The 24,597-nt window shown below is 46.7% G+C and overlaps 1 protein-coding gene across 1 annotated transcript; it reads left to right on the top strand.

The window, feature by feature from the left end:
• The first annotated feature begins 532 nt into the window (after window positions 1–532).
• Window positions 533–24,504, top strand: RMDN3 (regulator of microtubule dynamics 3). The gene is made up of 13 exons (XM_082848656.1): window positions 533–597; window positions 978–1,159; window positions 2,973–3,165; window positions 3,579–3,722; window positions 16,360–16,642; window positions 17,413–17,515; window positions 21,035–21,095; window positions 22,685–22,760; window positions 22,895–22,972; window positions 23,217–23,315; window positions 23,614–23,667; window positions 23,807–23,887; window positions 24,191–24,504. The coding sequence occupies exons 2-13, from the start codon at window positions 985–987 to the stop codon at window positions 24,242–24,244; spliced, it is 1,401 nt and encodes a 466-aa protein (XP_082704782.1). The 5' UTR covers window positions 533–597; window positions 978–984; the 3' UTR covers window positions 24,245–24,504.
• The last annotated feature ends 93 nt before the right edge of the window (window positions 24,505–24,597 follow it).

Raw genomic sequence — 24,597 nt, 5'->3', positions numbered from 1 at the left:
GATAACCAACAATTTATCAGTTCTAATCTGAAATGCCAGTCACTATTGTCTAGTGCTTAGTAAATGGTTTGGGTAAAAATGCATAAACAAATTAAGCTGAAATCAAACGAAGTCTGAGTTATGACCCAGTGTTAAGGAAAGGTGGGAGGGGGGTCGCGTTTTCCAGGTAGAGAAAGGGTCATTCTAGGCAGAAAGCAGCAGTCGAAAAGCTAGAAAGGGCGAATACCCGGAGCATATTCCGGGAACACTAAGTAATCTGGTGTAAATGGAGGGAAATGGAACCTCAGCTGGCCAGACCGTGGGGGTTACTGCTCTAGCATCTGGCCCAAGGGGGTCTCCCAGCTTTCCCCCTCTTCCCGGCTTCTAACCCATTCTAGGATCCCCTTTCCTACTCTCTGCAGGTTTCTCCCCTCTGGCAGAGCCCGTGGCCCCGCCCCCTGAAAAAACCCTGCGCCGGAGGCGGAGCCTCGGTGACCTTCTCACCCCGCCTTCCTATAGGCGCGCGGGGCTGACGGTCGGCACCGTTTGATGACGTCACGGTCATTGACAGCGCGAAGCGGCGGCCGCTGCGGCAGTAGTGAGCGGCGGGGTAGGAGTGTGAGTTGAGCTCCTGACAGGCCAGGGGGCCTTCAAATGGCGCGGCGGGGAGGCCAGGGCTTTGCAGCCAGGGCGGCGGGTTTGTGGTCTGCAGTGCCGTGAGGCTGGGGGAGGAGTTTGGAGGCCCAGCAACCTGACTCCGGAATCAGGGTTAGGGGGCGTGTTGGAGGGGAGGCTGCGTTCGGGCCGGCTGAACCGCGCGGTAGCCAGGTCCGGGGCTAGCAGAAACCTTAGGGTCGGGACTAGGGTGAGGGTGGTGGGTGTCCAGGGTCTGGGCAAGATTATTTCCAGGGGTTCAGCCTTGGAGGTGGGTGGACCACGCTCACGAATCTCTCCTCCTCCCTCGCCCGCTTGCTCTCGGTGGCTCACGCGGGCTGCAGGTGCAGCATGTCTAGTCTGGGGGCCTTGGGTGGCACCCGCGCCGGGCTAGGCCTGTTGCTGGGCACCGCCGCGGGCCTTGGATTCCTATGTGCCCTTTACAGCCAGCGGTGGAAACGGGGCCAGAGCCAGAGCCAGCCCAGCTCCCTGGACTACATACAGACTTCAGAGCCTGGACGCCGGGGTAGGAGACGGTCCCTTGAGGCCGGCCTCATTGACTGCTGAGGGGTGGGCCTGGGGTCGGGGTTGCCTTTAGCAGAATCTGTGGGACAGGACAACGGAGGAAGGAATAGGAGGGTGGGTGCGAGGCCCGAGAGTTTCACGTTTGGGGAAAGTTTATTGAAAAGGAAAAGCAGTCTTCCTCTTCTGTCGTCTTTCTCCTGTAATCGCAGGAAAGTATACTGCGAAAAGGCTTAGCTTTCACGTTTAGTTCTGGCCACAGGAGTGCTATATATATATTAAAGGCACTTGATTAGTGTGGGTGAGCTGTTTAATAAGTAGAGGAAAAGTCCAAAAGAAGGTAAAAAGAAAAACTAGTCTTGTAGGAATTAAAATTTTTTGAGGCTTATGTATTAAATTAGGTGTTAAATTTTGCAGGCACCTTGGAGACTACCTAGGCCAAGTTTTAAAAATCCTTCTTATAAGTCGATATTGAAAAAGATTGTGTAACTTTCCCGAGGCTGTCACAGAGCAAGCAAGTGGCAGCTGCGCTGCTTGCTCTCCTGAGTGGCCTGGTCACCTGTTCCTGTGGACTTTCCACAGCATGGGGCTGGGAGTGCACTTACTGCAATTGAAGCTGAATATGGCTGGGAGCCAGCCACGGCTGAAATGGGTAGTGCTTTCGGTTTTGTAAAAACTTTCCTTAACTAATTGGAGCAAAGCATCTAGGGCTGGTTCAAACCACTCCCAGGTGTGTGTGATAGAGGAGCATTTCAAATCATCTCGCCCTGTGTTAATTGGGAACAAGTGTTTCCTCTGATTACCAAATGCCAGATAGTTTGGAAAAGTTCGTTTTTGAAGTCTTCAAAGAGTTGTCACCTTAGATTGCAATCATTTGTCAGCATTTTATAGCACTAGGTAGTAACCTAGTGTTGCAAATGTGCTTGTCCTTCCTTTCTTTTCCTTGTATTTCGTTTGTTTGTAATTTCTTAGCTATAGTGTTTCTTCTGCTGAGGTTGGGAGAAAGTGGCCACATTCCCAGGGATCTTTCTTGCTTTACCTACTGGAACACTGTTGGGTGTGTATTGTAATCTGGCCTAGATTGTTACTAGATTTCCTTTAACAGCTTTATGCTTGCTTGGACTGTGGGTCCTGCCTTACTGGTTTCTTCTCTGTTTTTACATTTTCCAGTCCACTTGCCTTAGGTAGCTGTCAGTTTTCTAGCATTTACTGTTAGCATTTACCTAGAGCTCAATTCAGGGCTCGGCAATGGTGTTTTTCCAATGGGGTTTGGGTGGGCTTTTCCCAGTGTACCTTTTCTCTCAGTAACTGCCCCTTTTCTCCTTGCCCCTCTCTGATGATACTAAATGAAGCTCTTGAGAGGAGCTCAGAGTTTTCTTTGCCATTTTTTGTAAAATGAAAGATCAGAGTTTGAGTGAGCTCAATTTTAATTTTGCTGTGGGTTAGTATTGACTGCCTGGGATTTGGGCATGAAATATAGTCAGATAAAGGGTTTTCTTTTACTCTATCAGGACAGCTGTCCTTCCTTCTGGATACCACACTCTTGTGAGCATTTCACATGATCTGCCATGGTATGCAGTACTGCTGAAGGGCCCTGGTGTGGAAGATTTTTGGAACAGGGGGCTCTTGTTTGGAGGTTGGGACCTTGATTTTTTTCTGGATCATTACCTGGGACTCGTGAACATATGCTCTCTGAGCCTCAAAGATCTTTGTAAATTGAACTCCAGTGAGAAACAAGTGTTTCTGAATTCTGGGTGTGAGATCGTTTCCTCACTCTCTCTCATGGGCATCAATGTCTCCTCTCCTCCTTCCTGCAGTGAGGCCGTTGCGGCCAGCTCCAGGTGAGGCTGGTGATGCTGCGGTGCTGCCGAGCCTTCCACGAGAAGGGCAGGAGGAGGTGCTGGGCCGTCTGGAGTTTGTGCTGACCAGCCTGCTGGCGCTGCGTGGGGAGGTGGAGGAGCTGAGGCGCAGCCTGCAGGGGCTTGCTGGGCAGATTGTGGGCGAGGTCCGGTAAGTAATGCAGCCTCCTTTTCTGCCTTGTCCCCCGCTCCCCAGCTTTTCCCTGTCCCTACAGCTTTTCAGCCTTTGCTGTCCGTCTCAGGACGAAGCCAGTTTTATAGCTTCTCACCTAATTGGCAGGGAAGCCATGTGCTTGATTCCTTGCCTTGCACAAGTTCTTGCTGCTTTTGGGCCCTCATGGTCTGTTGTAGCAGCTGAAATGCTTTGTTCTGACTCAACTGGTCTGCCGTGCAGGCTGGGGCCAGCGAGCTGCCCTGCTTGCTCTCCTGAGGGTAGAGACCCAGGATTTTCTCTGCTTGTAGCTCTTTAATGAGCAGCAGTAGTAAGAGGCTCCCTCATGGTGAGGGGAAAGGCAGGCTGGATGGGGCCCAATGGCACCTTCTAGAAACGAGCCTGCTTTTCAGATCCCACCTGGAAGAGAACCAGAAAGTGGCCCGGCGGCGAAGGTTCCCATTTGCCCGGGAGAGGAGTGACTCCACCGGCTCCAGCTCTGTCTACTTCACGGCCACCTCGGGAGCCACGTTCACAGATGCTGAGAGCGAAGGCGGGTGAGTCTTCTCTCCTGGAGACAGCTGTGGCTTCAGCCAGGTTACGTTTTGTAAAAGTAATGTTTATAATGGAAAATTCACACCAAGCTGCTGTAAATAATTTTTGGAACAAGGTAAGGGTATAAATAAATGAAATACAGAACAGTTGAAATAAGAAAAACCATCCACCAAAAACAAAAATACCACTTCTTACCTAAAAAAGGAAAACCATCCACCTTATGTCATCCAGACAAGTTGAAATGTTAACAGTGGTTAGTGCTTGCATCTGTTATTTTCCTCCGAGTAGGTTTGTTTTTTATGTAGTTATTATATCTTTTACTTCCGTTTTCCTGTAACATTGGTTGGCCATTTCCCTGTGTTACCACAAGGACTTTGTAAGCTTTGTCTTAAGACTGCTTCCTTCACTGAGTGGCTGGGCCAGGTCTACAGAGCTCTGTAAGCACTAAGCATTCTCCCTCCCTCAGGAAGTTCTCTTCCCATGGGAGAGGCCTGCTCATGCATCTTTGCCATCTTCACAGGTGGGCGGTGACTCACCTGAGTAATTGATGGCCCAGCAGGTCTGACCATAGGCCTTACTGTGTGTGAGACAGGGCCGCAGGCAGGAGTCTGGTGGACAACCCCCAAACTTGGGCAGGCAAAGGGCTTTTTGATTTTAAACCACTAATGCCATTTTGAAACTTTGGTCCCAAGGATGGAGTCTGAATAAACATCTTTGTTGGGGTGCCCAATGCTGTAGGTGGCAGCATCTGCCCTTCTCTGCTGTGAGGTCCAGTCATCCAGGTGGCCTATGTGAGGTCTAGAGGCTGGTCTCTCCTTGGTGGCCTCTGATGACCTTTCTTCCTCCTCAAGGAAGAGCCTGGCGAAGTGAACAGTCAAGCCTTCTGTCAAGTCAGAATGACTGGTTTAGCTAAAAACATGCACACGGAAACTAAAAGCTAAAACCAGCCATTCAGGATGATCTTCGCAGCATGTCCCTCTTCAGCTGAAAACACTTTATAGTATTAACTACTGTTTATCCTTCCTCTGTAACAGACACTGTGCAATGCACTTCAGAGGTATTTCCTCATTTAATCCTCACAAGGTTCCTGTGAAGTAGGTGATGTTCTTTGCCCTGTTTCTCAGACAGAGACTTGAGGCTTAGCGAGGTTTGATGCATGCTTTCCCAGGGTTATACAGCTCCTAAGCACAGGCTCAGCCAGGCTCATCTGCCTTCTGAGGCATGGCTTGGTCGTCAGGGCACAGAAGGGCCTTCACAAGAAGACATGTCGCCTGCAGTCCCGGGCAGGTCTTCCCATTGATTAAGAGCTGCCTCAGGGGCTTCCCTGGTGGCGCAGTGGTTAAGAATCCGCCTGCCAATGCAGGGGACACAGGTTCAATCCCTGTTCTGGGAAGATCCCACATGCCACGGAGCAACTAAGCCCGTGCGCCACAACTACTGAGACTGCGCTCTAGAGCCTGTGAGCCATAACTACTGAAGCCCGCGTGCCTAGAGCCCATGCTCCACAGCGAGAGAAGCCACCGTAATGAGAAGCCTGTGCACCGCAACAAAGAGTAGCCCCCACTCGCCGCAACTAGAGAAAGCCCACACACAGCAACGAAGACCCAATGCAGCCAAAGATAAATAAATAAATAAATTTATTTAAAAAACAAAAAAAGAGAGCTGCCACGGCTCACTGCCCAGGGAAGACCTGTCCAGAGCAGTACGGTCTGTTCAGTACATCTTCTTCAGAAGTTTCAGCCTTGTTTTCTTGTTTGAACCATTATACTCTCCTGCCTCCTTATCTGGGTTGCTAAGAAAATTAAGAGTAGTATTTCTCTCTTTTTCCATGTCACTGCCATTGGGCATCTGTGCTGAATTTAACTATTGCTCAGGTGCCTCTTGAAATAAGTGAGGTCTTGGTAAAAAGCTTTGGTCCTCCATTCATGACTGCTGTTGCCTGGGTTGTCTGATCCCTATTATCTGTATTCTCAAGGGCTCAAAGAAGTAGCCCTTTTCTATTCCATTTACCTAGTACCTCTGGGCTGAAACATGCTTCCAGAGGGCTGTGTTAGAGGGGGCAAAAATGAAATTAAAATGTGACACATTTGGGAACTTCCCTGGTGGTGCAGTGGTTAAGAATCTGCCTGCCAACGTAGGGGATATGGGTTTGAGCCCTGGTCCGGGAAGATCCCACATGCCGTGGAGCAACTAAGCTACTGAGCCTGCACTCTAGAGCCCGCAAGCCACAACTACTGAGCCTGTGTGCCACAACTACTGAAGCCCGTGTGCCTAGAGCCTATGCTCCACAATAAGAGAAGCCACCACAGTGAAAAGCTGCGCATCACAACGAAGAGTAGCCCCCGCTCGCTGCAACTAGGAAAAGCCCCCGTGCATCAACTAAGACCCAACACAGCCATAAATAAATAAGTTAATTAAAAAAAATAAAAATGGACACATCTGGATTGAAAAGAAAGGACAAAATAGTTGATAGCGGGCCCTGAGACTTAAGGAGCATCTCTATGCGACCCAAGGAAGCCGATCACTTGCCATTTGAACTTTATAACAGCATAGAACAGAAGGAGAGGTCACAGCTCTGCCCAAGACCAGGATACTAGAACTCAAACCCCTTAGTGATGACCTTTAGTAATTGTACAAACTTCTGGGGGTAGTGAGAGCCAGAGTGATTAACCAGGGAAGCGTGCAGGTGCTTCACAGCTTGGGATGCTCACTGGGGCTCCCAAGGCCCTAAAGGGCAGGACTGGTGTGAGAGGAAGGGTGTCTTTCTTCATTACAGCTCTAGCAGGCTCAGCCCCATGATCGACCCTAAGGCACGTGGAAGCCGATGGTCGTGCGTGGTTCAAGACTCTGGTTTAGCTGGCTGCTATCTGGAGCAGTGGCCATGGTGAATCATGCATTTTGCCGTGGTCATGGTCCAGGGGGAATTCTGGGAGGAGACCAGAATTCTGGAATGACTGGTCTGGAATGACTTTAAACATGTGGACCCTGGGGAAGGAGAGCTTTTTTGAGGGATGAAAGAATAAGATGATTTGATGGGCTACTCTACTCCACTGAAAGCTGTGTTCCCTCTTTCTTCCAAATAAATAGCAACTTTGAGCTCCCAGGGGATCAACTGAATGTGGTAGAGTCAGAATCACTGGGTGGGTCCGTGAGCTTGCTCTCAGAGCATTGTTCCAAACACAGCTTTAGTTCCCTCCCTGTCAAAACCTAACTTGCCCTACAGCTCCTCTGGCAAGCCTTCCCAGGCATCCCAGCCAAGAGCAACGGCCTGCAACCTCATTGCCACTCCTTCTTGGGCCTTTATCACCTCATTCTGCTAGGTCTTATCTTCCCCCACCACTGAGAGTCTCTCAGGGTCAGGGCCCAGGCCTGGTTGTCTTTGAATGCCTCAGCTCAGCACCTCTAATGGGGCTTAGGAGTTGAAAGAAAGAAAAGTAATTGCCAGGAGGGGGTGCGTCTATAACCGAGTTCTTGATCACTGACCTGGGGGCTCTCCTCAAGGAGTAGAGGTGACCTCCTTGCTTCAAGGGAGCCTTGGGTCCTCGCCCTGCTGTGGAAACAGTGTGTCCTCCTGAGTGCACAGGTCCAAAGGGCCTTTTCAAAGGTCTCTGCAGTCTTTGACTCATCTCAAAAGCTGCCGGGCATGTTAAACAAAAGGGCCACCCCTTTTTCTCTGGTGGATTTCTCCAAAGGCTGGGTTGGTGGTCCAAGAAATGTGAGAGAATGCTGTGAATGTCGAGACAGCAGCCCTTGAACTCTGGCATGTGAAAACTCTCTTTTGGAAGAGATGGGGCTGGAAGCCCATGGAAGTCCAGGTGGCCGATGTCTGTATTCACTCAACAAGTGTTTGCCAGCCCGCTGCATGTAAGGCAGCAGGGTTGCAGATTAGTGAGGCAGAGCTCCTTGAAGTGGGGCTGAGGTGCAATAAAAGGTCTCCTCGCCACGCCGGCCTCGCTAGAGCCTCCCTGTCTCACAGGGCTCTACCAGCTCTCACTCTGGGTGGCAGCAAGGCCCCTCCTGACCTCTCCTTTTCCTTGTCCAAGTGAGCTTCCTGGCCATTAGGACCCAGCAGGATCACAGCATTGCAGGACCTTCCTCTTAGCCTAGCTCCCTGGAGAGACTATGCTGATGCCTGTGCTCCAGCAGGGATGAGAGCAGGGGTCCCTCCCTGGGAGATTCCTGATCTGACAAGGTAGCCTTCAGCTGAACAGGGAATGGGGTCTCCTTTTTGCAGTGGGAGATGATGAGACTCAAGCTCGCACCCCCCAAAAAATCCATTTACTCATTTTACCTTTGGGCCTGGATGGGCTGAGTAGGGGCACTGGTAGATGCTGATTTGGCTGATTTGACTTTCTCGTTTGGGGCAGATTATTGTCTAAGCCTAGGAATTGGTAGCGAGTTTCTCTAGGCTGTCTCTGTGGTCTTGCTCATCATCACCCAGGTTGGTTGTGAAATCTGCTACCACTTTTCCTTGTCCCTTTAATTTCTAAAGTTTTTACTGCAAATTGCTAGAGGGGAGAGATACTTGGATAACCTCTTAAAAAGCAAGGTTAGGAACGTTACAGGTTACCTACAAGTCCCTCAAAAGTTCCTGTAATAGATGTAACTGGAGCCCCTTTGTTAAATGAGTCTGAAAGCTCCTCTATAAAGAAACAGCATGGGGCTTCCCTGGTGGCGCAGTGGTTGAGAGTCCGCCTGCCGATGCAGGGGACACGGGTTCGTGTCCCGGTCCGGGAGGATCCCACATGCTGCGGAGTGGCTGGACCCGTGAGCCATGGCTGCTGAGCCTGTGCGTCCGGAGCCTGTGCTCCGCAATGGGAGAGGCCACGACAGTGAGAGACCCGTGTACCACAAAAAAAAAAAAAAAAAAGAAACAGCATGCGTGGTTTGGGCATCAAGTCTGGTTTCTCACCTGCTGCCTTCTGGAGCCGGCCCCCTCGTCATCTCTGGCTTTCTGGATGAGGAAGACAGCACTTCGGCCCACAGCATTCAGCCCCTGACCTTAGGCTGTCTTGTACTGACTTTATTCGTACATGTCTCCCCTTCAGGTCTGATCGCTCCAGTCATAGGAGTCCTACCCTTTTCATTCCAGGACGGAGAAAGGCTTATCCTTAAGTGACTCAAAGATCTTCCTTGTGCCTTGGAACCTTCTGGCTTTGATGGAATTTGCTTCTCCTTCACTCAGTCTGGAGGGCTCTTTGGTATCTGGTTGTGACCCCTGGAAGCCTTATCTTCTGCTCTACTCAGTTTTTGTCTGATTCATTTGGCAATTAGGGAACACACCATAATCAGCTGCTGGTGGAGGCCAAGATCCAAGAGAAACTTGGCTTCCTCTTCACTGGCTGCATCAGGGTTGGGCTCCCTAGGAGACATCTGGCTCATAGCGGCCCCACAGACACCTTCCCAAGGGATTGTTCACATCTTTCTCCTTTCCTGCTTCCAGCTGCAAAAGGGCCCCTCCCCAGCCCCGGAAACTTCCCAGGGTTTTCAAGGGCTACTACTCTTGTGGTTTAGGTTTGGTTGCTGAATTGGGACAGAGGTATACACTGAATTGAGAAAGAAAATGTGGGTATCTGTGGCCGCCCATGGCCGCAGAGACTGGCACCCACCCATGTTGGCTCTGGCAGGTGCATTTGGCTGATAAAGCAAAAATGATTGACAGACCCTTAGCCTGGTGAGCCATCTAGCTCAGGAGATCAGCTCCACCTACATCTTAAGGTTGTTTTTTTTTTTTAACATCTTTATTGGGGTATAATTGCTTTACAATGGTGTGTTAGTTTCTGCTTTATAACAAAGTGAATCAGTTATACATATACATATGTTCCCATATCTCTTCCCTCTTGTGTCTCCCTCCCTCCCACCCTCCCTATCCCACCCCTCCAGGCGGTCACAAAGCACCGAGCTGATCTCCCTGTGCTATGCGGCTGCTTCCCACTAGCTATCTACCTTACGTTTGGTAGTGTATATATGTCATGTCTCTCTCTCGCTTTGTCACAGCTTACCCTTCCCCCTCCCCATATCCTCAAGTCTGTTCTCTAGTAGGTCTGTGGCTTTATTCCTGTCTTACCCCTAGGTTCTTCATGACATTTTTTTTCTCTTAAATTCCATATATATGTGTTAGCATATGGTATTTGTCTTTCTCTTTCTGACTTACTTCACTCTGTATGACAGACTCTAGGTCTATCCACCTCATTACAAATAGCTCAATTTCGTTTCTTTTTATGGCTGAGTAATATTCCATTGTATATATGTGCCACATCTTCTTTATCCATTCATCCGAAGATGGGCACTTAAGTTGTTTCCATCTCCGGGCTATTGTAAATAGAGCTGCAATGAACATTTTGGTACATGACTCTTTTTGAATTATGCTTTTCTCAGGGTATATGCCCAGTAGTGGGATTGCTGGGTCATATGGTAGTTTTATTTGTAGTTTTTTAAAGAACCTCCATACTGTTCTCCATAGTGGCTGTACCAATTCACATTCCCACCAGCGGTGCAAGAGTGTTCCCTTTTCTCCACACCCTCTCCAGCATTTATTGTTTCTAGATTTTTTGATGATGGCCATTCTGACTGGTGTGAGATGATATCTCATTGTAGTTTTGATTTGCATTTCTCTAATGATTAATGATGTTGAGCATTCTTTCATGTGTTTGTTGGCAGTCTGTATATCTTCTTTGGAGAAATGTCTATTTAGGTCTTCTGCCCATTTTTGGATTGGGTTGTTTGTTTTTTTGTTATTGAGCTGCATGAGCTGCTTGTAAATTTTGGAAATTAATCCTTTGTCAGTTGCTTCATTTGCAATATTTTCTCCCATTCTGAGGGTTGTCTTTTGGTCTTGTTTATGGTTTCCTTTGCTGTGCAAAAGCTTTGAAGTTTCATTAGGTCCCATTTGTTTATTTTTGTTTTTATTTCCATTTCTCTAGGAGGTGGGTCATAAAGGATCTTGCTGTGATTTATGTCATAGAGTGTTCTGCCTATGTTTTCCTCGAAGAGTTTGATAGTTTCTGGCCTTATATTTAGGTCTTTAATCCATTTTGAGCTTACTTTTGTGTATGGTGTTAGGGAGTGATCTAATCTCATACTTTTACATGTACCTGTCCAGTTTTCCCAGCACCACTTATTGAAGAGGCTGTCCTTTCTCCACTGTACATTCCTGCCTCCTTTATCAAAGATAAGGTGACCATATGTGCATGGGTTTATCTCTGGGCTTTCTATCCTGTTCCATTGATCTATGTTTCTGTTTTTGTGTCAGTACCATACTGTCTTGATTACTGTAGCTTTGTAGTATAGTCTGAAGTCAGGGAGTCTGATTCCTCCAGCTCCGTTTTTCATTCTCATGATTGCTTTGGCTATTCGGGGTCTTTTGTGTTTCCATACAAATTGTGAAATTTTTTGTTCTAGTTCTGTGAAAAATGCCAGTGGTAGTTTGATAGGGATTGCATTGAATCTGTAGATTGCTTTGGGTAGTAGAGTCATTTTCACAATATTGATTCTTCCAATCCAAGAACATGGTATATCTCTCCATCTATTTGTATCATCTTTAATTTCTTTCATCAGTGTCTTATAATTTTCTGCATACAGGTCTTTTGTCTCCTTAGGTAGGTTTATTCCTAGATATTTTATTCTTTTTGTTGCAATGGTAAATGGGAGTGTTTTCTTGATTTCACTTTCAGATTTTTCATCGTTAGTGTATAGGAATGCCAGAGATTTCTGTGCATTAATTTTGTATCCTGCTACTTTACCAAATTCATTGATTAGCTCTAGTAGTTTTCTGGTAGCATCTTTAGGATTCTCTATGTATAGTATCATGTCATCTGCAAACAGTGACAGCTTTACTTCTTCTTTTCCGATTTGGATTCCTTTTATTTCCTTTTCTTCTCTGATTGCTGTGGCTAAAACTTCCAAAACTATGTTGAATAAGAGTGGTGAGAGTGGGCAACCTTGTCTTGTTCCTGATCTTAGTGGAAATGCTTTCAGTTTTTCACCATTGAGGATGATGTTGGCTGTGGGTTTGTCATATATGGCCTTTATTATGTTGAGGAAAGTTCCCACTATGCCCACTTTCTGCAGGGTTTTTATCATAAATGGGTGTTGAATTTTGTCAAAAGCTTTCTCTGCATCTATTGAAATGATCATATGGTTTTTCTCCTTCAATTTGTTATTATGGTTTATCACATTGATTGATTTGCGTATATTGAAGAATCCTTGCATTCCTGGAATAAACCCCACTTGATCATGGTGTATGATCCTTTTAATGTGCTGTTGGATTCTGTTTGCTAGTATTTTGTTGAGAATTTTTGCATCTGTGTTCATCAGTGATATTGGCCTGTAGTTTTCTTTCTTTGTGACATCCTTGTCTGGTTTTGGTATCAAGGTGATGGTGGCCTCGTAGAATGAATATGGGAGTGTTCTTCCCTCTGCTATATTTTGGAAGAGTTTGAGAAGGATAGGTGTCAGCTCTTCTCTAAATGTTTGATAGAATTCGCCTGTGAAGCCATCTGGTCCTGGGCTTTTGTTTGTTGGAAGATTTTTAATCACAGTTTCAATTTCAGTGCTTGTGATTGGTCTGTTCATATTTTCTGTTTCTTCCTGATTCAGTCTTGGCAGGTTGTGCATTTCTAAGAATTTGTCCATTTCTTCCAGGTTGTCCATTTTATTGGCATAGAGTTGCTTGTAGTACTCTCTCATGATCTTTTGTATTTCTGCAGTGTCAGTTGTTACTTCTCCTTTTTCATTTCTAATTCTATTGATTTGAGTCTTCTCCCTTTTTTTCTTGATGAGTCTCGCTAATGGTTTATCAATTTTGTTTATCTTCTCAAAGAACCAGCTTTTAGTTTTATTGATCTTTGCTATCGTTTCCTTCATTTCTTTTTCATTTATTTCTGATCTGATTTTTATGATTTCTTTCCTTCTGCTAACTTTGGGGTTTTTTTGTTCTTCTTTCTCTAATTGCTTTAGGTGCAAGGTTAGGTTGTTTATTCGAGGTGTTTCCTGCTTCTTAAGGTGGGCTTGTATTGCTATAAACTTCCCTCTTAGAACTGCTTTTGCTGCATCCCATAGGTTTTGGGTCGTCGTGTCTCCATTGTCATTTGTTTCTAGGTATTTTTTGATTTCCTCTTTGATTTCTTCAGTGATCACTTCGTTATTAAGTAGTGTATTGTTTAGCCTCCATGTGTTTGTATTTTTTACAGATCTTTTCCTGTAATTGATACCTAGTCTCATAGTGTTGTGGTCAGAAAAGATACTTGATACAAGTTCAATTTTCTTAAATTTACCAAGACTTGATTTGTGACCCAAGATATGATCTGTCCTGGAGAATGTTCCATGAGCACTTGAGAAAAATGTGTATTCTGTTGTTTTTGGATGGAGTGTCCTATAAATATCAATTAAGTCCATCCTGTTTAATGTATCATTTAAAGCTTGTGTTTCCTTATTTATTTTCATTTTGGATGATCTGTCCATTGGTGAAAGTGGGGTGTTAAAGTCCCCTACTATGAATGTGTTACTGTCGATTTCCCCTCTTATGGCTGTTAGTATTTGCCTTATATATTGAGGTACTCCTATGTTGGGTGCATAAATATTTACAATTGTTATATCTTCTTCTTGGATCGATCCCTTGATCATTATGTAGTGTCCTTCTTTGTCTCTTGTAATAGTCTTTATTTTAAAGTCTATTTTGTCTGATATGAGAATTGCTACTGGAGTAGCAATTTCTTTTGGTTTCCATTTGCATGGAATATCTTTTTCCATCCCCTTACTTTCAGTCTGTATGTGTCTCTAGGTCTGAAGTGGGTCTCTTGTAGACAGCATATATATGGGTCTTGTTTTTGTATCCATCCAGCCAATCTGTGTCTTTTCGTGGGAGCATTTAGTCCATTTACATTTAAGGTAATTTAAGGTAATTATCGATATGTATGTTCCTATTCCCATTTTCTAAATTGTTTTGCGTTCGTTATTGTAGGTCTTTTCCTTCTCTTGTGTTTCTTGCCTAGAGAAGTTCCTTTAGCATTTGTTGTAAAGCTGGTTTGGTGGTGCTGAACTCTCTCAACTTTTGCTTGTCTGTAAAGGTTTTAATTTCTCCATCAAATCTGAATGAGATCCTTGCTGGGTAGAGTAATCTTGGTTGCAGGTTTTTCTCCTTCATCACTTTAAATATGTCCTGCCACTCCCTTCTGGCTTGCAGAGTTTCTGCTGAAAGATCAGCTGTTAACCTTATGGGGATTCCCTTGTGTGTTATTTGTTGTTTTTCCCTTGCTGCTTTTAATGTGCTTTCTTTGTATTTAATTTTTGACAGTTTGATTAATATGTGTCTTGGCATATTTCTCCTTGGATTTATCCTGTATGGGACGCTCTGTGCTTCCTGGACTTGATTAACTATTTCCTTTCCCATGTTAGGGAAGTTTTCAACTATAATCTCTTTTAACATTTTTCAGTCCCTTTCTTTTTCTCTTCTTCTTCTGGAACCCCTATAATTCGAATGTTGGTGTGTTTAATGTTGTCCCAGATGTCTCTGAGACTGTCCTCAGTTCTTTTCATTCTTTTTTCTTTATTCTGCTCTGCAGTAGTTATTTCCACTATTTTATCTTCCAGGTCACTTATCCGTTCTTCTGTCTCAGTTATTCTGCTATTGATCCCATCTAGAGTATTTTTCATTTCATTTATTGTGTTGTTCATCGTTGTTTGTTTCATCTTTAGTTCTTCTAGGTCCTTGTTAAATGTTTCTTGCATTTTGTCTATTCTATTTCCAAGATTTTGGATCATCTTTACTATCATTATTCTGAATTCTTTTTCAAGTAGACTGCCTATTTCCTCTTCATTTGTTAGGTCTGGTGGGTTTTTATCTTGCTCCTTCATTTGCTGTGTGTTTTCTGTCTTCTCATTTTGCTTATCTTACTGTGTTAGGGGTCTCCTTTTTGCAGGCTGCAGGTTCGTAGTTCCCGTTGTTTTTGGTGTCTGTCCCCAGTGGCTAAGGTTGGTTCAGTGGGTTGTGTAGGCTTCCTGGTGGAGGGGACTAGTGCTTGTGTTCTGATGGATGAGGCTGGATCTTGTCTCTCTGGTGGGCAGGTCCACGTCTGGTGGTGTGTTTTGGGGTGTCTGTGGACTTATTATTTTAGACATCCTCTCTGCTAATGGGTGGTGTTGTGTTCCTGTTTTGCTAGTTGTTTGGCATAGGGTGTCCAGCACTGTAGCTTGCTGGTCGTTGAGTGAAGTTGGGTGCTGGCGTTAAGATGGAGATCTCTGGGAGATTTTCGCCGTTTGATATTAGGTGGAGCTGGAAGGTCTCTTGTGGACCAGTGTCCTGCGGCGGCAGAGGCCGGCGTGACGTTGTACCAGCCTGAGGCGCACCGTGCGTTCTCCTGGGGAAGTTGTCCCTGGATCCCGGGACCCTGGCAGTGGCGGGCTGCACAGGCTCCCGGAAGGGGGGTGTGGATAGTGACCTGTGCTCGCACACAGGCTTCTTGGCGGTGGCAGCAGCAGGCTTAGCGTCTCCTGCCCGTCTCTGGGGTCCACGCCTTTAGCTGCAGCTCGTGCCCGTCTCTGGAGCTCCTTTAAGCAGTGCTCTTAATCCCCTCTCCTCGTGCACCAGGAAACAAAGAGGGAAGAAAAAGTCTCTTGCTTCTTCGGCAGCTCCAGACCTTTTCCTGGACTCCCTCTCGGCTAGCCGTGGTGCACTAACCCCTTCAGGCTGTGTTCACGCCGCCAACCCCAGTCCTCTCCCTGCGCTCCGACCAAAGCCCGAGCCTCAGCTCGCAGCCCCACCTGCCCTGGCGGGTGAGCAGACAAACCTCTCGGGCTGGTGAGTGTGGTCGGCACCGATCCTCTGTGCGGGAATCTCTCCGCTTTGCCCTCCGCACCCCTGTTGCTGCGCTCTGCTCCGCGGCTCCGAAGCTCCCCCTCGCCGGCCACCCGCAGTCTCCGCCTGCGAAGGGGCTTCCTAGTGTGTGGAAACCTTTCCTCCTTCACAGCTCCCTCCCACTGGTGCAGGTCCCGTCCCTATTCTTTTGTCTCTGTTTTTTTCTTTTTTTTCTTTTGCTCTACCCAGGTAGGTGGGGAGTTTCTTGCCTTTTGGGAGGTCTGAGGTCTTTTGCCAGCATTCAGTAGGTGTTCTGTAGGAGTTGTTCCACGTGTAGATGTATTTCTGGTGTATCTGTGGGGAGGAAGGTGATCTCCGCGTCTTACTCTTCTGCCATCTTCCCCTCGTTCCACCATCTTAAGGTTTTTTATCTTAAACTTTTATTTATTTATAAGAAGAATGCATGCTCAGTAAAGCAATCATATCTAATACTGAAGTATAGGGGGAAAAATTAATTCCTTGACCCTGTGAGATCTACTGCCATTTTGGTACATACCTTTCTAGGCTTTCTCTTTTTGTCTGTTTTCTGGCAGACTTGGTGGTAGCTAAGCAGGGGATTCTCATACTGGCCTCTGACTGTCACAGGGCCCCAGCCCATACTTCCCATAGGAAGCTTTCTCTCAAGGACTAATTCCTGCCCCTAAGTGGAGGGGAATGGTTCTTAGTTGGTGCTTTGGACAACAGTGCCATGGAGAGTGCCTCTTTGTGGGTGGAGGCAAGACCCCAGGGATCTGAGGCTAAAGAATCCCTCCCTTGACCTTGTCACTTACATTTCTCTGCCACAGTTACACAACAGCCAACGCTGAGTCTGACTATGAGCGGGACTCTGAAAGGGAGAGTGATGACGATGGGGAAGATGAAGTGAGCTGTGAGACCGTGAAGATGGGGAGAAAGGATTCTCTGGACCTGGAGGTGGCTTCAGGCCCGGCGCCTGAAGCCCTGGAGGCTGGTGGCTCCCCTGGCCCAGAAGATGTGCTGGCCCTCCTGCAGCAGGCAGACGAGCTGCGCCAGGGCAGTGAGCAGGGCAAGCGGGAGGGCTTGCAGCTGCTGCTCAACAACAAGCTGGCGGTGAGGCTCCAACTGCCTGTCTGTCCTCCATCCCCCACTAACCCCCCACAAATGTGTCACTGACCCTGCGAGGTGACATGGGAAGGGAAGTGAGGGTGAGTTGGCTAGGTCTGCATCTGCACCCAGGGTTGTACATCCTCTTCCTGGGAGGCTGAGCGCCGGCCCTGTGTGCTGCCTGCCCCAGAGCTGCTTTCTCTGCCAGCCCCAGGGCAGTTGGCTGCCTCCTGTAGAGCTACTGCAGAAGAGCTCCTCCTCTCACCTTAAGGAGAAATGTGGAAAGAACTAGAATGTTTTTCCCTCTTTTATTTCCCTTGAGACAGAGCCACAGCTGCCTACCTCATTTAAAGTTTTCATCACAAGTGACAAGTGTTAGGTCACTAGGTCACTCAACCACAATTCCCTTCTTAGGTTCACTGCCAGAATTTATGCTCACCTGGCTATAAATGCCCCCAAAGTTAGAATTTCCTTTTTCTTGGGCATTTTCACAAATTTTTCATTGTTAGCAAGATTTCTCTGTTGTTGTGCCTCATTACATGTTGGAATTGACCTTTCTTCCTCACAGTATTAAAAGGCCAGAATGCCCTCACTCTGTGGGTTGTGCAATCTGTTGACTAGGGATAATGTCGTCAGCTAACTGCAGGTGAGAGGTCACGTAGGGTGGCCTGATGTCAGTGTGCACAACACACTCAAAGGTAGGGTGTGGGGAGAAGGTCGAGCCCCAGCTCTCTGCAGCTGAGGAAGGGGGCCTCATCCCTCTGTTTGGTTTGCAGCATGGAAGCCAGCAGGACTTTCTCTGGCGCCTGGCCCGGGCCTACAGTGACATGTGTGAGCTTGCTGAGGAGGCGGGTGAGAAGAGGTCCTATGCCCTAAGTGGTAAGTGCTGACAGGTTCCTGGTGGGAAGGCCACTGACTGACTCTGAGGGTGGAGCCAGCCCATCAGCTTGGGGCCCAGGGGAGCCACCAAGACACACGCTGTCGGTACAGCTGGGGCTCTACTACTCTTTGGGACAGACTGGCTCCCAGAGACCCCTGCTTCCTCCTGGAGACAGAGAGCAACCTCTGCTTCTCTGCATGGCATGGTGCTTGAGTCACACGGGTATACACGACTTTAGGAGTACAGTTGAACCTTGAACAACAGCGGTTTGAGCAGCACACGTCCACTTACATGTGGATTTTTTTTCAATCCACAATCCATGGTTGGTTGGACCCAACTATAAACTACATGTGGATTTCTGACTGGGCAGAAGGCCGGTGCCCTGAACCCCCACATTGTCCAAGGCCAATTGTAGTTGTATCATATTAGCACAGTTCTGTGTTCTCATTCCTCAACTACAAAAGGCACAACCTTTCTTAATCTGAGGAGGTTTTTTTTGCTGTTGCTTAGGAATCTGGTTTCAGTTATGGAGCCTGTGGGGCAGGTGTTTAAGAATGAGTGGAGTATGTTTGGTGAATGCCCAGAAGGAGCAGTTTGGGAGGATACTGCTAGGTTAGAAGTCCCTGGGGTCTACTTAGCAACTCTGTTGTCAAAATCTGTACCTGGGGGTGTAGGGTACATCTGACTTGTGCCAGGTTCAAGGCCTGTCCTTCTCTGTCATGAGGTCATTGAGAACCCTGGGACTTTGAAAATAGAGACTGGTTTTATGGGGAAGGTGATGTGTCCTGCCTACCTACACACCCTTTGAGTCAGGCACCATCAGTGGACTTCCAGATCTTGTGGTTCAGTTATCCAAAGTTAAGTTAACTGCTTTCCCACTTTTATAAGTACAGTCCTGCAAACATTGAATCTTTGATAATGTAGAGTGACAGTACCTCAAGATCATTATTCTAAACAGTTATAGAATTCTGCCAATATAGAAAGGTCAATTGAGTTGAATGTTTGATATAGAGCTTCAAAAAAGTCCCTGGAGGGGCTTCCCTGGTGGCGCAGTGGTTGAGAGTCCTCCTGCTGATGCAGGGGACACGGCTTGCTTCTTTCTTTTCAAAACAGTTTCTGCTTCCCCTCTTAAATTTCAGGTGAGGATTCTGATCAGCCTTTGGGGCTGTTTTTTGCACTCTTGGTAGCAACAACCACCTTTCCTTTCCCTTTTGATCATCTCTGTGTACTAACAGCCAACATGAACCCTACAGATGGAGGTGGGGCAGTGACTAGAGTAGCAGCGAAGCCCACACTGGTCTGGTCTGGCTTCCTGAGTATAGCACCTTGGACAAATCTGTTCCTTCTGGAGGTCAGAGGACTATGCAGTATCTTTGAAGACTCTGCTCTGGGATTCTAGCTTTTTAGGACCAACCTTGCTGGACCTAAAGTTCTTCATTTTGTTCTTTCTCTAGAAGCTGGACCACCAGGAGGCAGCGGGAACTGGTTTGCCTCATTCTTCACCGTTATTTTCCTAGTGAGATAGTGCTTTGAAGGGGGCGGAGAGAAGTCCCCTAAGAGAAAATGTCCCTCAGTGGTGGAGCCGTATGGTTCTTCTGCTTGGATAGGGGAATGTAGGGTTCTCATCTGCTCTCTTTAAATGTATTTGTTGCATATACAAAATTATACCATGATTACTATCACTTAAACATGAGGAAACATTTCAGAATAGCCAGCCTATCACCTCAACCCATTACTTTTTTTCTGTCTTCCAAGCCCTCACCATTTAAAAAATTTTATTAATTTTAAATTTTATTAAAGTATAGTTGACTTACAATGTTTCAGATGTACAGCAAAGTGATTCAGTTATACATATATATACTTTTTCAGTTTCTTTTCCATTATAGTTTATTACAAGATATTGAATATAGTTCCCTGTGCTATACAGTAGGTCCTTGTTTGCTTAATATGTAGTAGTCTGTATCTGTTAGTCTCAAATTCCAAATTTATCCCTCCCCCCTTCTTTCCCCTTTGGTAACCAGTTTATTTTCTATATGAGTCTGTTTCTGTTTTGTAAATAAGTTTATTTGTACCTTTTTTAAAAAATTTTTTAATTCATTTATTTATTGGCTGCATTGGGTCTTTGTTGCTGCGTGTGGGCTTTCTCTAGTTGCAGCAAGTGGGGGCCACTCTTCATTGCGGTGCAGGGGCTTCTCATTGTGGCAGCTTCTCTTGTTGCGGAGCACAGGCTCTAGGTGTGTGGGCTCCAGTAGTTGTGTCACACAGGCTCAGTAGTTGTGGTGCATGGGCTTAGCTGCTCTGCGGCATGTGGGATCTTCCCGGACCAGGGCTCGAACCCGTGTCCCTTGAATTGGCAGGTGGATTCCCAACCACTGTGCCACCAGGGAAGTCCCTATTTGTATCATTTTTTTACATTCCACATATAAGTGATATTATATTTGTCTTCCTCTTACTTCATTTAGTATGATAATCTCTAGGTCTATTCATGTTGCTACAGGTGGCATTATTTCATTCTTTTTTTTTATGGAAGCCCTCTCTGTTCTAATCAGATTTCCCATTTTGCAGTGTTCTCTTTTCCCGTGTGTAGGCGTGATGGTCCTCATCTGAAGGGCTCCAGCTCCTTGACATTCTAGGGGACCCTTGTCAAGAGGCTACATGTGTTTAGGCCTTGATTTCTGTTAGTTTGGGTGCCTGGAAAACTTGGGGAAGAACTACATGAAACTCATCTTTGGTCAGATCCCAGTCCATTTGGCTCTGGTGAGGAGTTCTGGCCTAGGGCCATGATTAATGTTCCTAGATCATGGATCCTTTTGAGAATTTGTTTTTAATGTTTATTTGTTTGGCTGCACTGGGTCTTCATTGCTGCACACAGGCTTTCTCTAGTTGCGGCGAGCGGGGGCTACTCTTTGTTGTGGTGCACGGGCTCTAGGTGCGCAGGCTTCAGTAGTTGTGGCACATGGGCTTAGTTGCTCCGAGGCATGTGGGATCTTAGTTCCCCGACCAGGGCTCGAACCCGTGTCCCCTGCGTTGGCAAGCGGATTCTTAACAACTGCGCTACCAGGGAAGTCCCCCTCTTGAGAATTTGATCAAAGCTGTGGACCCTCTCCTCAATAAAATGCACATATACCTAAAATTATATACAACTTCAGTGGGATTCATGGACACCCTGAAGCCTATCCAGACCCCAAATCAAAAACTCTCCAGGGTAACAGTCTATGGGGACAGTTTCTGATTGCTTTTGAGTCCTTTTATATTTGAAATGCTTCAAGCATATCAGGTAGGTATTATAAAAATAAGGGAGCTGGGGCAGCTGATGATGGATAGGGAGAACAAGGTGAAGCAGAAGTCATCCCTGAAAAGCTATTTGCAGCTCTTCATTCTGCTCAAGTGCATAAGTATTTACAAGTCCCGTTCGGGTGGGGGTTGGTGAGAGCTAGAGCAGTCATTCTTCCCACAGCCTTTCCCGTGGAAGGGTGCGTGGGAGCCCTTGTCAACTCTGGATCACCTCTGTCTTACAGGAAAAGCAGCAGCGGAGGCCGCTCTGGAGAAGGGGAATGAGAATGCTGAGTGTCACCAGTGGTAATAACACCCTGCAGGGTCCCAGGAAGAGCCAGCATGGGTTAGAGTGGAGAGCCCTTTTGTTTCTCTGCCCTGTGGCCAAAGAGGCATTTGCCAGAGGCACCAGGAGAGGGAGCTCTGGCCTTTATTTTCATATGTCCCATCCTTCTCCAAGCTAGGGACCCAGGGGAGTTTGCTTTGGGAAGTGCCTTGGGGATGAGGCAAGGGGGAATAGTTTTTCTTTCTGGTGAAGCCTGGAGAAACGAGTAGCTTTGTTAGTCACCCCTGGCTACAAAACTTGTGGGTTCTTGGCTCCTCAGAGAGGCTGGGACGTTGGCAGTTCCCCTCTCCCACACAAGCTCTTCATTCCCCTAGCTGCGATCCCTGGCTGGTGGTGGACTTTGGCTTCTTCGCTTGGCTCGCGTGAGGAAAAGTAGATGTGAGCTCACCCCCAGGAAGTTCAGCAGTCACTAATATTACAAAACCATCAGCCCTGTCTGTGGTCTGACATGAGGCAAAGTTCTGCCTACCCATGTGGGTCTGGGCCAACCTGTGTCCTGGGGGTGTGGTTCCAGCGCCTCAGTTTTAGTGAAAATGTTCCTTTTCCACCTCCCTGCTTCCCATAACCCTGCCCTCAGACTGTGAGCTGGGAGAGGCTGTTTCTCTATCTGTTGCTGAAACTTGTCTCTGCAGCGCCTCTTCTCAGAGGCCAGGTCATTGTTTCTTGGGTGTCACAGGTGCTGTTTCCCTGTGGGCTCTCTTGGGGCTCCTGGGGTCCCAAGGATGGAAATTGACCTCATACTTTCTTAGCTTTTCCTGGGGAACAGCTGTTTGGACTAAACTGGAAATGAGCCTCTGGAAGTATCTGATACAAATACCCCCAGATATTTAGTGAGTACACAAAAAAGCAACTTGGGCCTTTAGACACTCATTTGTCAACTGTGCTTCTAGAAAGAATGCAGAGGGGATGGGGGTAATATCTTCTGCCTTTGTTTCTGAAGGCAGAAGATAGGAAGCTGGCTGTCTTTGTTCTCCTGGGAGGGAGGATGTAGAAGAGAGGGCTGAAATCGGAGGCCTTTTCTTCCTCCTCTGCTTCTGTTGGTTCCCAAGCTAACATTAGAAATTCCTAGAGAGTCCAATTCCCAAACAGCTTCCCAATGATATACCTGTATACTTCCAAGGCTAATGAGACCTTCTTCAATGTCTGCTCAGGAGACAAAAAGCAGTGTACTCAGGTCTCTTATACTTTGATGCTGATTTTTAGATACCTGCTTAAGTGTTTATGATAGCTATGGCTATACTCATTATGAGGGGAAATTTGGACTGAGACCTTGCCTAAATATTAAGTATAAGAGAGCTTTAATATGGAAGACCCATCTTTTTTGTACCTAGGATACTTTGGAGAATTGTAAGCCTACCACTGTATCTGCTAAAGAATATGAATTGGGACCACAAGTCTGTGAAAAGAGGAATTAAGTACAGATGGAAATGATATTTTCATCTCTGGATAAGGATGCAGGCGCAGTGCAATTGCCCATGGGTGGGAATCCCAGTACTGGCAGGGACGGTACTCAGTCCTTGTCCCTGAGCTTGCTGCTGCTTCCCCCTAGGTATGCAGTGCTTTGTGGTCAGCTGGCTGAGCATGAGGGCATCCAGAGGCGCATCCAGAGTGGCTTTAGCTTCAAGGTGAGGAAAGGCTTCTCCTCCTTCCCGGTGATGGTCTAGTCCAGATTCCCTGCTGCATCCTAGCTCCTTGCAAAGGTGTTCCTGCAGCCTCTGTGACTTGCCTCTGTTCCCTTATATTTATATTTTCCCCTCAGGAGCATGTGGACAAAGCCATTGCTCTCAAGCCAGAAAACCCCATGGCATACTTTCTCCTTGGCAGGTGGTGCTACCAGGTAAGCTAAAGCTAAATTTCAGGGCTTGACATAAGGGCCCTAACTGTCCTGAGACACTGATCACCTTTACAAGGAAGAGCAGTGTCCTCAGCCTGGTCTGGCTTATGTGTTATTTCTTCTAAGCGGTCACGTTAGTGGTGATTAGACCCAGTCCTATTTGGCCCTGTTTGCTTTCAGTACAGAACATTCAATGTTCCTAAAAGATACTTAAGTTTTTAGTCACACCTTGATCTCTTGGTGGCAGGTCTCTCACCTAAGCTGGCTAGAAAAAAAAACTGCGACAGCCTTGTGTGAAAGCCCTCTCGGTGCCACTGTGGAGGACGCCCTCCAGAGCTTCCTAAAGGTATTGGGGAAGGAAGGGAAGGGTGGAAAGGTATTGGGGAAGGAAGGGAAGGGTGGACAGCAGCCAGAAAGGCCAGAGTGACCTTACTTTTCCTAAGGACACTATTGGAAGGGGTTTTAAGTAGAGGGCAGTTTTATGTGTGCCTGTTCTATGGGAAAATCAGAACCATCAGAAAAGCTTATAAAAAAATATAGATTCACTGAATCAATCTCCAGGTTGGGGACTGGAACTCTCTAATAAACTTTAGCCTGGCTTGGACTTTGGAACACCTTACTGAAATGTGTTCTCCCTTCTCCAGGCTGAAGAACTACAGCCAGGATTTTCCAAAGCAGGAAGGATATATATTTCCAAGGTAAACTCACCTGCCTATTTCAACATAGATGAAAGTATGTGTGTTGATATTTTTAGGAACTCCTGAGGGCACACATATTCATCCCCTTCTAGTCTCCTGGTGGCATTTCTCCCAGGTTTTCACTGTTGTGTCTTCTCAGTGCTACAGAGAACTAGGGAAAAACCCTGAAGCTAAACGGTGGATGAAGTTGGCCCTGGAGCTGCCAAATGTCACTAAAGAGGTAATACTTAAGACCTTTACTAACACAGGGATCCTTCACTGAGTCATTATGTGACCCTTTCAGGAAAGAATATCTTCCCTTGAGGTCTTATTTCCTCCTTTTGCATGTGCGCTGTTTCGTATAATCCCATCCTCCCTTTGGGGAGGAGACAGATTTCGTAGGTTCCAGGCTCTTCTGGGAAAGTAGGAAAAAGACTATGATAACAGCTTAGCAAGGAAGCAAAGGGCCCATTCTCAGGTACCAGTGGTTTTGGAAATGTTGGCTTAGAGTTTGAGTCCTAGTCTTATTCTCTTGTCTCCCTAGGATTCAGCTTTCCAGAAGGACCTGGAAGAATTGGAAGTAATTTTAGGAGAATAATCACATATCAATGGCCTTCATGACTTGAGGGGGAAAAAAATCAAGTCTTTTTTCTCTTAGATTCTGCTTAGATCAGGAAACTGAGCAAGACTGGTTAAGGGAGTGTCCTAGGTCTGACTGCTACCTGCCACCATTCCCCAACTTCTTCTTATTGTCTACCGGTTAACTTATTCTAATCCGTTACCTAATCTGAAATTGGGGAAGTACTTGAGGCCCAGGTTTCTGTTACTCTCTCCGTAAAGTGAATTCTTGAAAAACCAAGACTAATATAACACCTGCCCTAGGGTACAGTGTGGGTAGAGCACTGAAGGCTGTCTTCCAACTGCTGGTGAGGTGGATGAAACTCCAAAGAG

The sequence above is a fragment of the Leucopleurus acutus genome (genome assembly GCF_964270905.1).
Source record: "Leucopleurus acutus genome assembly, chromosome: 1".
NCBI lineage: Eukaryota > Metazoa > Chordata > Mammalia > Artiodactyla > Delphinidae > Leucopleurus > Leucopleurus acutus.
The sequence above is the reverse complement of the archived record's forward strand: the minus strand, read 5'-3'. Positions and strand labels throughout refer to the sequence as shown.